The sequence below is a fragment of the Lampetra planeri genome, chromosome 12 (genome assembly GCF_965212315.1).
Source record: "Lampetra planeri chromosome 12, kcLamPlan1.2.h2, whole genome shotgun sequence".
NCBI classification, from domain to species: domain Eukaryota; kingdom Metazoa; phylum Chordata; class Hyperoartia; order Petromyzontiformes; family Petromyzontidae; genus Lampetra; species Lampetra planeri.
In genome coordinates this window covers 10,864,639-10,878,856 of record NC_136118.1, presented here as the reverse complement: position 1 = coordinate 10,878,856, position 14,218 = coordinate 10,864,639, and the positions used below count along the sequence as shown (strand labels likewise).

Genomic DNA, 14,218 nt, shown 5'->3' with positions numbered 1-14,218 from the left:
AGTATTTTCATCAAGTTGTATGTAGTGTATAATGTAGTGTATTTGATATTTGACACTGGAATCAAACGTAGCGACTTTGTTTTGCCACGCACGCGGTGCCGATCGCCGGACTGGTTACAGCCTTTGGAGCGGTTTCGCCAGATCGGCTCGTGAACGCCGGATAATCGATAATCAACCGTATAGAATATCCAATGTGGACACTGCGGCAATTTAAGCATTTCGACGGTGAACTTTAGACTTGAGTTTTCATTGGAAAAACCTGTTTTTCTTGCGCGGGGCGTATCTGCAAAAGTCGACCAATGAAACTCCCGAGTAGGAACCCGCCTCCCCCTCCAAAGGGTTTTTATTTCTGCATTCGTTTGTGAGAGAGTGAGTGAGAGAGAGAGAAGGGCATCCCGTGGCCATTTATGTGTTTAGTTTAACGCGGAGTAGAACGAACGACGGTGCTCAAAGCAGACCAAATGGCCACTGAGAATGACTGCGCAGTCCTGCAAGCCATCTTCAACCCCAACACACCTTTTGGGGACATACCTGGCCTGGATAACCCGCACGAAGTGACAAATAACGAAGGTGAGGGCGTGCGCGCGCGTGTGTTGCTCTACGGTGGTGGGGAGCCGGTAGTGTAGCGGTGAGCGCACTGCGCTACGAACCTGGCCCACCCGGGTTCGATTCCCGCTCGTGGCTGACACCGGTGATAATTCATCTGAACCTCACCAGTGTTGCCGCTTGTTCCAAGTGGAGAAACGAAGTATTGAGAAAGCAAATGGCAACATCATCCCTCGCACTTTCCTGTTGTTTCGCCAGCCAGCCAGCCAGCCCCAGGCTTCCCGGCACACTGGAGCTGGCTTCTCATTATTGCTGGGGACGTCGAATTGAATCCAGGGCTATTGTTCCCTCGTGGCGGCTGCGGCAAGAACGTCAATGCCCATTTTCTCAGTTGCCCAAAACGCGGATCAAAAATGTAATCTATTGATCTCTGGCTAAACTCTTCCAAAGTGGCGACAACGCCCACCTGTAAACAGAAAGTGCGAGGAAAACAACATGAATCTGAACCCGTCCTGCGCCTCCTCCCTAGGTCGACTCAGCCTCAAATGAGTACCTGGTGCGGTGTGTAAACATCGCCACTGGGGAGACCAAGGCCGGCCGGGCGTGGTGCTGGCCACCCACCCGGCCTTCATCGGTGCTACTTGCTAACAGCACTTGCCCCAACAATCTATTAAAGGGTATACGGGGGTTCTTTGTCTTTGTTGCTCAACGTGAATTTTTTTTCGGTTTTACCTGTCAATACACAACTTAAAAAGTGCTGCTGAAAGTGTGTAAAAGTTTAATGTAGTCTTGCGAGAAATGTAAAAAAAGCCTCGGTTTCAAATGGGGGGGGGGAGGGACACAAGCTGGTAAATAATTACCTGCAACCCAAAATGGTTTAGCTGCTTGTATGGCGAGATGTTAACTTCTTCAACTGGTATGCAGGAGGTCGTGTCTCCTCTCTCTCCCTGTGGTCGCGTGTATTTTTTTGCTCCGGGTCCTCCAGTTTTTCCTTTCCCATTTTAGAAACATGCGTTTAAGAGTATTTGGCTGCTTTAGATTTCCACGTGATAATAGTTGACCTATCATTTGTGATAGCCAGGTCGCTTCTGATAAAAAAAAGAGCTATAAGGCTCAGTGGGTCTTACTTGGTAAAATGCCTACAGTTGCCATCTACTCTGGTACAGCCACGACTAGGGTGGGTCCTTTCAAACGTTTGAGATGAAGCAAAGCGCTCAGATGAGCAAGGCGTATAGGGCACTCTATCAAAAACGTCTGTAGTTTTGTTGTTCAACTTCTTTCGCGCCGTACGTAGCCAACCGTGCTAATCGGAGGTGCGGGGGAAGGACGACAAACTCAACGCAGTTCTAAAGAAATGAGTTTTCAATCAATATCAATTATGACCTGATCGGCGAGTTGCTGGTTACTGCTGTTGTCATTTGCTTGCCCAGCTGCTGGTCCTCATCCTCCACTCCATCCCTGCTGAATGGATTCATATCTCACTCGTGAATGGTCAAATCTACTGCTGGATGAAAACCACCACCAACCAATCGCCATTCGACCGTGTGCTTGGCAATTGCCTCCTTCAGACTCCGGCTTTGACCCGGCCCTGCTTGCGGAGGCCAAGGCGCTGGAGATGCAGGGTGTGGCTTGTGCAGAGGACGCAGACCTCGACCGAGCGGTCCACCTCTTCGACAGGGCCATTGAGCTGCTACCCCAGCGACCCTCGGCCTACAACAACCGAGCACAGGCCCTGCGTCTGCAGGGAGACACTGCAGGTACAGCCATTGCTGGGGGGAAGGGGGCCCAACTGGAGGAATATCTAGTGCCACCCCCCCAGAAGATATTTAGCGTCCTCTTACATGCTGGCCACATATTTGGAACAGTTGGAGATCACCCGTACCTGTTCATCAACTGTGGTGTACCATTTATATTAGAATATAGTTTGTTTCATGTTAATTTGCCAGAATAACCTGAACATCTAGACTTTTTTTCAGGAGGGTCCTACATGCAGACATTTAGGCAATTCCATGTTATGAAGTGTTTTTTGTGTGGGTGAAAACCAGACTACCTAGCGAAAATCCACACGTGCAAGGGAATAACGCGATAAGGTCGGCAGCAGAGTTAACAAATCCATTTGCTGTACTGCCGCCTTGTGGCCACATCGTACCCCAACAGGTTATAGATTTTCACATCTATGCAATCCACCAACGCTTGCCTCGAAACTACTGAGTCAGAGGCGTGCGGACGCCACTCCCAGCAATGGGAACGCATTGTTCTGGAGATCTTTATTTGCTCATGCGTGTTGGTATGTGGCAGAATTTTCCATGTCAAGATTCCGACCCGACAGAGAAGCGTGAGCCTGAGTCTGTGTGGATGATTTTTGGTTCCTGCATACTGATTGTTTGCTTTGTTAAATTATATTATTTGTTCCTAAAAAAAATTGTTCGTAAAACAATGTAATCGCGTCTTTTTGCGTTTTCGATCAGTTCCCTATTCCTGTATGATGCGAAGCATGTACCGATACTTGTCACAGGACACCCATGAAATAAAGCCTAGCAGCTCATTGGGTCCTACCTGCTGAAATAAATCAAATCTATCCACAAGCCGGGAGCCACAACACATGCGCTGAGCGAGCCACGTGGGCTGGTCACATGGGGTGGTCATACGGCCAATTCATTCCTGCTGGTTGGTTGCAAAGTTGTGAATTTATAAAGCTGCAGGAGTACCCCGGGGCAACTGACGTCTGGCTACACTGTCAGGGATGAGTCTCCATCACGCCGCGCTTGAAATAAGCAGGAGCCACATGCTGCTTGCAAGCCGCATTTTTGGCCACATTAGTTGAAGGCATCACAATTAATGTCTTTAATCCAGTGTTTTAATTCACTGCCTACAGCGTCTTGAGATGGGGCCAAAGTTAGATGCCGTACAAGTCCAAATTGTAACTTGATTGTATTTTTTAATATCTTGCGAGTGTATTAATTTCTCACTCCAGCACGCTGGAAACGTACGCAGCAAAACTGAATGCTGAATGATTTTTGGTCGGGCTCAGGAGCACTGGCGGACCTGGACAAGACCATCTCTCTGGGCACCGGAACGGGCCACTCGGCGTGTCAGGCTCTGGTGCAGCGAGGCCTCATCCGCAGGCTGCAGGACCGCAATGACGAGGCCGTCCAAGACTTCCAGCTCGCCTCGGCGCTCGGCAGCGCCTTTGCGCGGCAGCAGCTGGTGCAGCTCAACCCTTACGCCGCACTCTGCAACCGCATGCTGGCACAGGTCATCGGCCAGATGAGGAACCCCGAGCCAAACCTGGATGCGCCCAACGACCATTAAAAAAATCGTATTAAGCGAAGCAACCGGCCACCAATAATACCTACTCACATGGGATTGGAGGACTCCCTACCCTGACCATGTGAAGGATATTGATCATTATTAGGATTTACAATCGTTGAAAATTCCAAACTAAATATGTGCAGACGCTCTCGTTTAAATACCAAATTTGTTCAGTTTGAAACTAGTTTAATTCCAAAGCGGTGTAGTAATGTGATCCAACTTGGAAATTGATTGACAGTAAAATTAATGCTCGCAATGTTTTACTTTAAAAGCAGTTGCTGAATCGAACACAACTTTAAGCTGCCTATTTATTGTTTTCCCATGGCTTTCCACTTAAAAAAAAGTTAAATTATCATGCACCTTGTTATTAAACGTACTATTTCAAAACAATTCCAGGAGGTGGCGCGCTTTGTATTGGCTATAAGGACTCGGCAACCTACGTGCTCCGGAGTCACATGAGGCTCTTTTATGTAAGGACTGCGTTTGTGACGTTATTCACCACCTGCATTCCGGCTCTTGAAATGTTGAGGGTTTTTTTTATCCTTTATATTAAGTTCACTTGCTTGCTTGCTTGCGTGCTTGCGTGCTTGCTTGCTTGCTTAGGACCGTGCAAATCTTTCGGTCGTTTTTTAACCCACTTCCCGTGATCCAATCGAGCTGACATTTTGCATACAGACTCGTTGTGCTTGACAATTAATTTTCATGAAAATTTTTATCCAAAATTTTACACTGTTTAGGGAAAAAAATTTAAACATTTAATTACCAATTGCTTAATTGTGGCAGACAATCATCTGACCCATAGGTGGCAGCCATCTCATGCCAGAGGACGAGAGGACTGTAGCCGCCCGTTTCCTGATGATGCAAATGTTGACTAACCACATGGCATGAAATCCCTGCCCCCACGCTGTACAGTGGAGACTATTTATAGAGCAGTTAAATTGAAGCCGCCAGGTTCTTGAAAGTTGTAAAACGGGTCAACGCTAGTGCCCTCGGGAATATACGGGGCATGTCAAGAGGTGATCTTTCATTTTTAAATCCTTTATATTAACTTCACTTGCTTGCTTGCTTACTCAAGAAAACAGAAATGAATAATAAAATGAAACCGATGCCACGCATATAAAGGATTTATAGTGAAAAACTTTGTTTTTACGGGTAAATTTTTTGGACCGAATTCGAAAAAAAAATTCTCTTCTCGATATTTTGGTTGCCGACCTCTTGAGCTGTACTGTACGAATACCCGAGTGGGCCAATGGTGATCGCTTGTAAGATAACTCTGTGACCCAGTTGAACTTAAAGCTAAAATCTGAAATAATAAACGTGGTGGTACATTACTTCACACCTGTATCAGTTTTTTTTTCTCGCCCAATAAACGTTTGTTCGTGTGCTTCATTTTGTAAGCGCTATTGTTACTTCAAATCTGTAAATGATGAAAAACACACATCGACAAGACAAAGTGTGCGATCATTAAGGTCGTGGAGTTTGAAAAATAATATTTAAAGGCCGATGTAAAGGTATTATTGGGGATGTCTTATAATATTGTTATGCATACTGTCTTTAAATCCAACACATTCGACGTGGAATCCTCTTTAACTAAAGGCATCCTTAATTGACTGATATTCCAATATGTTGAATGTACAGTGTCTGTGTGGATATGTGCCTTATAACCTCAATGTAACCAGGAAAAACCTCATCGAGTCTCAAGACTCATTTTCAAGAGTCCAGTATTGCGATGTTTGGCCATTACCTTTAAAGAGCGTCATGTGGGAAGAAACCAGAGTGGGTGTTGTTAACAAAACTGGACTTGTTTTGATATGGCATCTTATAAGCATGCAGCCTTTGCTGACAAAGGTGCTGCAGTTGTTTTTCCCCTGCTAGAATTACTTGCCCTCACCCTCCTTACTGTGTGGGGACATTCTGAGCATTCTTAAATTCTTGTAACTCAATAGAGACCTACAGAAATTTTAACAACCAAATGAAGACTTTGGCATTATTCACGACACTCAACCACCAAGACCAAATTGTTGCGATTCTGTCATTGTTCTGCCTCGTCTGTACTTTCAATCACGTTTGTTATTATATCATTTGTAGTTTGTGTTCATTTCTCGTTCGTTCAAACCGTAAAGTCGAAAGAACGGTGTGTGAGAATGTAACATAATGGTATCTTACATAAGCAAGCTGACGAATCTGATTATCTCCGCCGATATCTACACAAAAACAAATGGGCTTGGTCTTTTGAAATGCGCAGAGATTAAGGAATGCAGCTGGAATCTGACCAAACGGTTGAAGCCACGAGAATGTTCACTTAATTACACTATTTGCTGATGCTACGGCTGCGTTTGCTGTGGTGCACAAGTAAAATTAACACGCACAAAAACCCTCCACATTTGTCAATAATGTTTTTTTTTAATATAATAGACGTTTTGGGCAATGTCCCACCGAACAATTCCCCAGACTGCTTACACAGTAATGTAAACAGATACACACTATCTGTTTACATATTTGTGATAAGGGTTTAAAAGGTGGCATGTACTGTGTACTGGAGTGGTATTAGGCAGGGTAAAACGGTTCGCCCTCATTTCCATTTAATTAAACCTCACGATTCAACGCAACAATAGATTCGTTTTCTTTTTCACATTGTGGTGAATGCATCGGCCTCTCGTGGCTGGGTCAGGGGTCACATGTGCCCTCGACATGCAACAAACAGGAGGGGCTGCACTCATGACATGAATCATTCATCGTGAACATTGCGCCAAATTATGTAATTGGAATTATACATAGCAATCATCGCCCCCCCCCCCCTACCATTCCGTAAACTTGACAGGACCCTGCTAAAAACGAGACTCGGTAAGGCTTTACTTGGGAACCAAGTTGACAGAACTGGAGATTTCGGAGCCGTGGCGCAGGGTTGGTTCGCGTACTGCGTTACGAACCCACCCATCCGAGTTCGACTCCAACCCACGGCTAACATCAGTGACATCTTAACGGGCCCTGGGCTGCTCCCCTCCCCCCTACAAATCGCATTGACCAGTAAAAATCACGACGTTTCGGAGGCAACACAAGTCTCCGTCATCAGGTGGGACCGTCACAGCAGCAAATCTGGCTGTGACGGTCCCACCTGATGACGGAGACTTGTGTTGCCTCCGAAACGTCGTGATTTTTATTGTTTTATTTTATTAATTTTAATTTTATTTTTTACCTACGTGACTTTGCCGAAAGAACTAAGAGTATGAATCCTTCCAGTCACGAAAGCTTCAAATCTAGAACGCATTGACCAGGATAGTGAAGTATGCTCAAACATACCACGAGCTACACACGACTTTGGGAAGCCATCCCAGCAGAGGATTACCCAGTTCTGAAGTTAATTTCTCACGGACAATGTTTTTTTTTCTCTTGCCCTGGTCCATCTCACAATTTCCAAGCCCCCTGGACCCCCCCCCCCCAGACAAAATATTTTCCGAAGTTCAGCCCCGGGCAACTCCGATTGAAATTAAGCTTTGCCCCCCAGGCATTCGGGGGCAGTGTAGGCGTGGTTACATCCAGGTGAGCAGGCGTGGCAAGGGGCGAGGCGTCTGTACCTACGCGCGTGGCAAGATACCGGGGCCGTCATTGTTCGATTTCCCAACATTCACCATCAGCTCACCTGACGCGAACAAAGCGCCGCTGTGCGTCGCGTCGTCTTTTTTTTTAAATAAAGGAGGGGTGGGTGAGCAAAGTCCGCCCATTCACGCCAAGTCACGCAGAACAAATGTGAGAATCGGCTGCCGACTTGCGGAAGAGACTTCCCCACGGATAAAGCGCATTGTTGCCGTTCGTGTCCCAGGAACATGGCTTCAGGTGCGAGCAGCAGCCGCAGCGGCAGGGTGAGTGCCGATGCCCAGGTGTGGTTGCTCACCTGCCGGCTCACCTGCCGGCTCACCTGGCACGCCAGCCTCTTCCTCCTCCTCCTCCTGTGCTGGATGATGTCTGCGCTGCCACTCACCTCCGCGCGCACAGGTGAGGACTTGCTGATCGTCGTTGTCATGGCCAACCACAGCCCCACCGGCTTCTCGCTCTATACCATGGCACGGGGCGAAACGCCGTGCCCGGAGTTGCTCTGCGGGTTGGGTTTTTGTTGTTGCCGTCACGCAGAACCGACGGAGAGACGAGAGCGACGTGACTTGGCCTGGCCACAATGTGTGCGAAACCACTTTAGGCGCACACCTCGAATCGTCCGAGCCGGCAGTCAAAAGTTGAAACAAATGGCCACGTTTGTCTAAAACAAAAGCCTCTCCTCTCCCCTCGTGTCTGTCTGCACCCGACAGTGATGACAGCGCAGTCGATCGACAGGTCACTTGAGGCGAGGTGACGTTTGGGCACTGTCGCACCTTGGAAATACTCCTGGCTGGTGTGGAAGAGTAGGCCAATATACCCTCGAGAAGGGCCTCGTAGAGAAGCCCGCTGAGCAGTAGCCCGAGGACACAATTGCGGCGATGCCAATCTTTACATTTGCGTCACGTGTAGTCCACAGAGACGAATATGTAGAGCTGAAATTTGGCACTATTTAAAAAAATATTATTATCTGAAAACCACTGTTCGAATTTGCATCTCCAAAACAAGACGGCGCTCGAAGCTTTGATTGGTCTCGTTCTTATGGAAGGCTTAGCCCATAACTGCTGTTCCAAATTGTCCTTTGATGCTCGTGCTAAGCACTTATAAAGAAGTGTGTATTCACGTCTCCTGTGGAGTTGTGAGGTCGAAGCGTTGTGGCCGAAACGTCGTGAGAATTTTTTTTATGTTTTCTTTTTATTATTTTATTATTTCTCTTCTACGTGACTTTGCCGAAAGAACCAAGACGATGAATCCCTGCAGTCACGAAAGCTTTAAATCGAAATATAAAGTTTTGGTAAATATACCACAATATAAAAAAAACACCAAATGTATGATTTGTTCAAACCTAACGTCTGTTGAAACACGTTAGAGATAAAACTATACCAAATAATCCCGGAGATGAACATTCCTTTATAGGGTAAATATACTGTATATACATTCTACAGTATATAATCTTCAGCCATGATAAACCACACAGCTAAATTAAGGCACCCCGAAATCAATCGGTCTGAATGATTGCATTTATTCCTTCTGAGTTGGAATGATTTTTTCATAGGCTACAAAGGTTAGGTACAATGGTGCTTGATATGTGTGCACTACTACACTTTATGTAGAAGACTGACGTTTTTAAAGTCGGCACAATGACGTATACATTCCGATTTGAAACCATTCGGACCATCAGTAGCCGCGTTAATTCCATTCCTTAAAAAAAGGTCACATTTTAGGTTTTTGAATTCAACCTTGTCGCCTTCAACACATATGTCACGGTCTCGAACTCACACGCGTGTATCCGTGACACATTTAATTTCTTGGCAAAATTAAACAACAAGCGCTAAAAGACACACAAGTAAAACTTTTTTTTTTAATTGTCTTCTATACATTTATCCAGCAATGCTTGTGAGGTTCAGAAATTAAACATCAGTGATGGCCTCTTCACCTATTAATTTGTTCATTTAGATTGGGTAGGCGTCACTGCCAGGATTCATATTAATTTCTACATGTTTTCGCTTGAGTGGCTTTTAAATTGTAGGTGAGTGAATATGTTGTATATGTACAATTTGCATCTTTTTTTCGAAGGAAGCAAGTGATGTCGACGAGTAATTACTCCTGTATCGTATTTGACATTGTATTTGTATATTTACATACAAGTGCACTCATCACCCTAACTTCAATTTGATGTTTTCTTGGTTCTTTCGGTAAAGTCACGTAGAAGGGAAGTAATAAAATAATACAAATAAAACATAATAAAACAATTCTCACGAAGTTTCGGCCACAACGCAAGCAGCCGTCCTCAGGCGAAGAATGAGAACATTATCAAGCTAGGAGCTTATATAGGTGTAGCGAGGAGGAGCGCCTTAGAGTCGCGGCATCTCTTCAGAAAGGTGAGAGACTCGATTAGCTGAGCCTTCTTATCCCGGAGCTTGTTGAAGGATCTCAAAGTTATGTGGAAACCCTCCCCGTAGAGGCGGTTAAACCATTCGGACCATCGAATATCCTGCATGTTTGATGATCTACGGGGAGGGTTTCCACATAACTTTGAGATCCTTCAACAAGCTCCGGGATAAGAAGGCTCAGCTAATCGAGTCTCTCACCTTTCTGAAGAGATGCCGCGACTCTAAGGCGCTCCTCCTCGCTACACCTATATAAGCTCCTAGCTTGATAATGTTCTCATTCTTCGCCTGAGGACGGCTGCTTGCGTTGTGGCCGAAACGTCGTGAGAATTGTTTTATTATGTTTTATTTTTATTATTTTATTACTTCCCTTCTACGTGACTTTACCGAAAGAACCAAGAAGATGAATCCCTGCAGTCACGAAAGCTTTAAATCGAAATTCAATTTGATGCTTCGGTCACCAAGTAATTTGTCCGTGTCAACTTTAATTACAGGAAATGTATTTCAATTAGTATTGCTTTCATGTTAATTGTTTCCTAGGAATTATATGTGCTTCATTGTTTTTGCCCTGTATTGCCTTTTATCATTTTGGTGTCCGAGGTGAGTTTTGCGAATGAGACTATCCTGCATGTTTGATGATCTGCTTTTTACAGGATATGAAGGTTCCTTCTCTGTGGCTTCAGAGAGCCAGACGAGCAAGCTATCTTGGTACGATATTACTGTACCATACACATTGGAAGGCAGACAAAGACGAGACATCACCCATAGAGGGTTGAAGGTGAGATATGTTGTGGTGTAACGTTTTAACGGGGGGGGGGGGGGTTATTTTTACACCGTTCATTTGCTGGAGAAATCAAGAAAAACCTTCTTCCACTTTTTTTTTTACTTGTGTGGCCAAGAAAATGTCTATTCAACATTCGTATGTTGAGCATTTGACCACGAAGTAAGTTTGCGAACAGACCAGTTTTTGGTGCTGCTTTACCACATTTCACAGTAATTACCTGCCGTCGCCCAAAGACGTGTGTGCAGAATTGCAAATCTTAAGAGCGAAAAAAAGTCCACGCAGAGCTACTAACCGAGAGCTCCAATTCATTTCGGTAGTCACGCTTCGAGGCAGTAATGGTGGCTACAGCCTGAACAGCAACTGAAAACATCCTTGTTTAATGATTGACTTGTAAGTCTACACTCAAGATAAGTTCTTTTTACCGACATAAAATGTTCTTTATCCAGTGGGTGGGCCCCCATCAGAGATGGGGGTATGACATTATATACAGTGCGGCATTATGCAACGGCGACTTAGCTCGTGTTAATACTGTAGAGTGATGTAATTGAAGAGTTGCGTGTGTGTCCCTACAGAGAGCAGTCTTGCATTCATGGCTTTTCACACACGACCTTGTGTTTGTTCTTAACCTGAAACCTACATTTTACACCACCTGGTGTGCACTGCGGGATACATGCCAAAACCTGAGATGGGTGATGTTTGTAAAAACAAACTGAATGTCTTTTTTTCTCACTTTAAACTAATCCAGCAAAAATTATTGAATCTATTCCAAACAAATCTATACATCTTGACATGTGCACAAATCCGCATTGAGAGAGTCATGCTGTGGAATGACACCGAGAGACAGAAAGTGGCGTCAAATTATTTGCTTAGAAAATTAAGTGGGCTTGGACAGGGCAAGGAGCTAGCAGTGATTATTTGATGGCCGATCGTCGAGGCTAACAGCGGAGTGGCAGCCAAAGGACGGGAGTGCAACCAAGAGGACACCCATCGCGGAGATGGCGTTGCATCGTGAAATTGTATGAAACGGTGGCTGCTTGGGGAAGCATTAGCTCAGCAGTGGATAGATCATGGCTGATGATGACGATCACTTCCTGTACTCTCATACCCTCTTCTTTAAATATGACTCAAGAGCCAGCTTGATGTTCTGTGTATGTTAATTAATAGATTGCATTTTGCTTTTACTTCCTGCATCTGCAGACTTGGCACCCTTGAAGTATGTAAAGGTATCAAGGAAGTGGGTTTTATTTCGGTGTATACTTAGAACCGAGTCAAAACAGTATAAGCTAGCGACAAGAATTTCAATTCGGCTTAGGCTGTAAGTACATCCTTTGTATAAGAAATACGACTCCATGGCAATTGCAAGGGAAATGTTTTGCTACAAACATTTATTTACAAACGAGTACTTCAATAGGCCTAAGTCTTGTATTGAATATTAAACTCTGCTTTAAATGGTGTTTTATAAGTACATCACAGAAGTTCATTGTTAATGCTTGTGTCCTAACAGTAAACTATTACCCCCCCCCTTCACACCATTTCATCCTTTCTTTGGCCATTATACTCTTGGGTTTCTTTTTTTCTTTACAAGCCGCACACATAGTGGGCAGCAGATGGAAGTTGCAGCTAAATCCATTGTTGAACTGCGGCGCTGTGCTTCCACGTCTTCCGCTCCCCCCCTCCACCCCATCTTCTCCAACCCCATACCATACCGTAACTTCATGAACGTGAAGTTACGGTCTGGTCGAACAACCTTCACGACTCCCGTGACGTGAGAGAAGCCGTCCTTCAACGGTCAATTGGCAAAAGGACCGTACATTTCCACACGTGCAGAGTTAAGCGAACATGACAAATATTAGCAGTGTCCTGTTGGGGGGTGGTTTGAACTCCATTTATTATGTTCCAATTTAGGAGGCGTACGTTGTGCAACCAATTCCGCCTGTGGTCCCCGTTCCTTTTGCATTGCGTCCACAGTTCGAGCATCCAGAGAGGGTGGAGATTGTCCTGGAGGTGACAGGACAGGCTGTCCTGCTCCTGCTCGAGAGAAACAAGTGAGCGATTGCATCGCTGTGCACTCCGGACCTCGCACTTGTCCACTCTGGACCAGCCTTGGTCAGCCAAAGAACACTGAAGCGTACTCTTAGGTTTGTTCAGTAAAGTCACGTAGGTAAAAATAATAATAATAAATGAAAGTAAATTAATTAAATCACGACGTTTCGGAGGCAACACAAGCTTCCTTCATCAGGTGTAAAAAGGCACGGCAAAATAACTGTACACCTGATGAAGGAAGCTTGTGTTGCCTCCGAAACGTCGTCTTTTAATTGGTTTACTTTCATTTATTATTATTATTTTATTTTTATTTTTTACTTTTTACCTACGTGACTTTACCGAAAAAAACCTAAGAGCATGAATCCTTGCAGTCACGAAAACTTCAAATCTAGAAATTAACACTGAAGCGACAATAATTTAGCAAAACGTGACGTTACGGGCATACGACAACTATTAATATGAATGAATGATTTTAGTTTTCACGTCTAATTAATGTTACATTACACTGCAGTGATGTACTGTCAATGAATTGCAATACCTTTTGGGAAGTACAATTCTAATATTAGGACACATTTAATGTTTTTGTTATATATTGGATGAACTGTGATGTTGCTACTGCGTGTAATATATTATATATTTGTTCCAGACACCTGATACCACCTCATTTTAAAGTTTCGCACAATGGCAGTGCAAGTATGCAAGACCTCAACTACAGAGTAAGCATTGCAAAACAAATTTTCTCGGACGTCATGGATTCATTCGGCACAGACGTTTCGTAGCCTATGCCTTTTTCTTCGTTACAGTAGCTAAAAGGCATGTGCTTCATCTTCTTGGTTCTTTCGGTAAAGTCACGTAGAAGGGAAATAATAAAATAATAAAAATAAAACATAATAAAATAATTCTCACGACGTTTCGGCCACAACGAAAAGCAGCCGTCCTCAGGTGAAGACCAGGTTTTATTATTGTATTATTTCCCTTCTACGTGACTTTACCGAAAGAACCAAGAAGATGAATCCCTGCAGTCACGAAAGCTTTAAATCGAAATTTAGGCATGGGCTTCTTTTTTTACTAGTAGCGATGAACTTAGGTATCTTAAATCATATAACGCTGGAAGCCAGTGTTTGTATCGGGTTGGGGGGTTGTTTGCATAATGTACAGCATTGGGTGGGATTCCAGGGGTTATTTGGTTTGTTGTAGAACTCATTGTATGAAATGCCACAATCTGGCTTAACAGGTTTAGCAACGTTTTACGAATTATATCTCGAAGTATGGACTGCGTAAGAGTCTCTGGATATAGTACATTAATATATACAGCATTTGTACACTGTTTAAATGTATGTGCAACTTGAGGAAATGTGGTGGCGGTGTCATTTTAGAGTGCACCAATAAAACAAATAACATCGTTCAATTAGCGTATAACCATATAACTTCTGGTGAAGTGTTGTTAGTGAACTCTTGAATGTAACCATGCAGAGTTTTTTTAGTGTTTGCTCTTGGGCATGCGTGGGGTTTTCCAGGTATTGCAACTCTGGTTTCCTGCCACATACTGAACACT

General features: G+C 44.4%; 2 protein-coding genes across 2 annotated transcripts in view; both read left to right on the top strand.

The window, feature by feature from the left end:
• Positions 1-337: 337 nt before the first annotated feature.
• TTC36 (tetratricopeptide repeat domain 36) lies at positions 338-5,247 on the top strand. Its single transcript, XM_078599517.1, has 3 exons — positions 338-570; positions 2,115-2,303; positions 3,578-5,247. Exons 1-3 carry the CDS (start codon positions 462-464, stop codon positions 3,856-3,858), a joined length of 579 nt encoding a protein of 192 aa, XP_078455643.1. The 5' UTR covers positions 338-461; the 3' UTR covers positions 3,859-5,247.
• Positions 5,248-7,539: 2,292 nt separating this feature from the next.
• LOC144721680 (disintegrin and metalloproteinase domain-containing protein 9-like) overlaps positions 7,540-14,218 on the top strand; it is a 34,147-nt gene continuing 27,468 nt past the window's right edge. The window contains exons 1-4 of the mRNA XM_078599515.1: positions 7,540-7,851; positions 10,490-10,614; positions 12,589-12,665; positions 13,310-13,379. Of these exons, the coding sequence (XP_078455641.1) occupies positions 7,683-7,851; positions 10,490-10,614; positions 12,589-12,665; positions 13,310-13,379 (441 nt within the window). The 5' untranslated portion in view covers positions 7,540-7,682. The remainder of the gene's footprint in view (positions 7,852-10,489; positions 10,615-12,588; positions 12,666-13,309; positions 13,380-14,218) is intronic.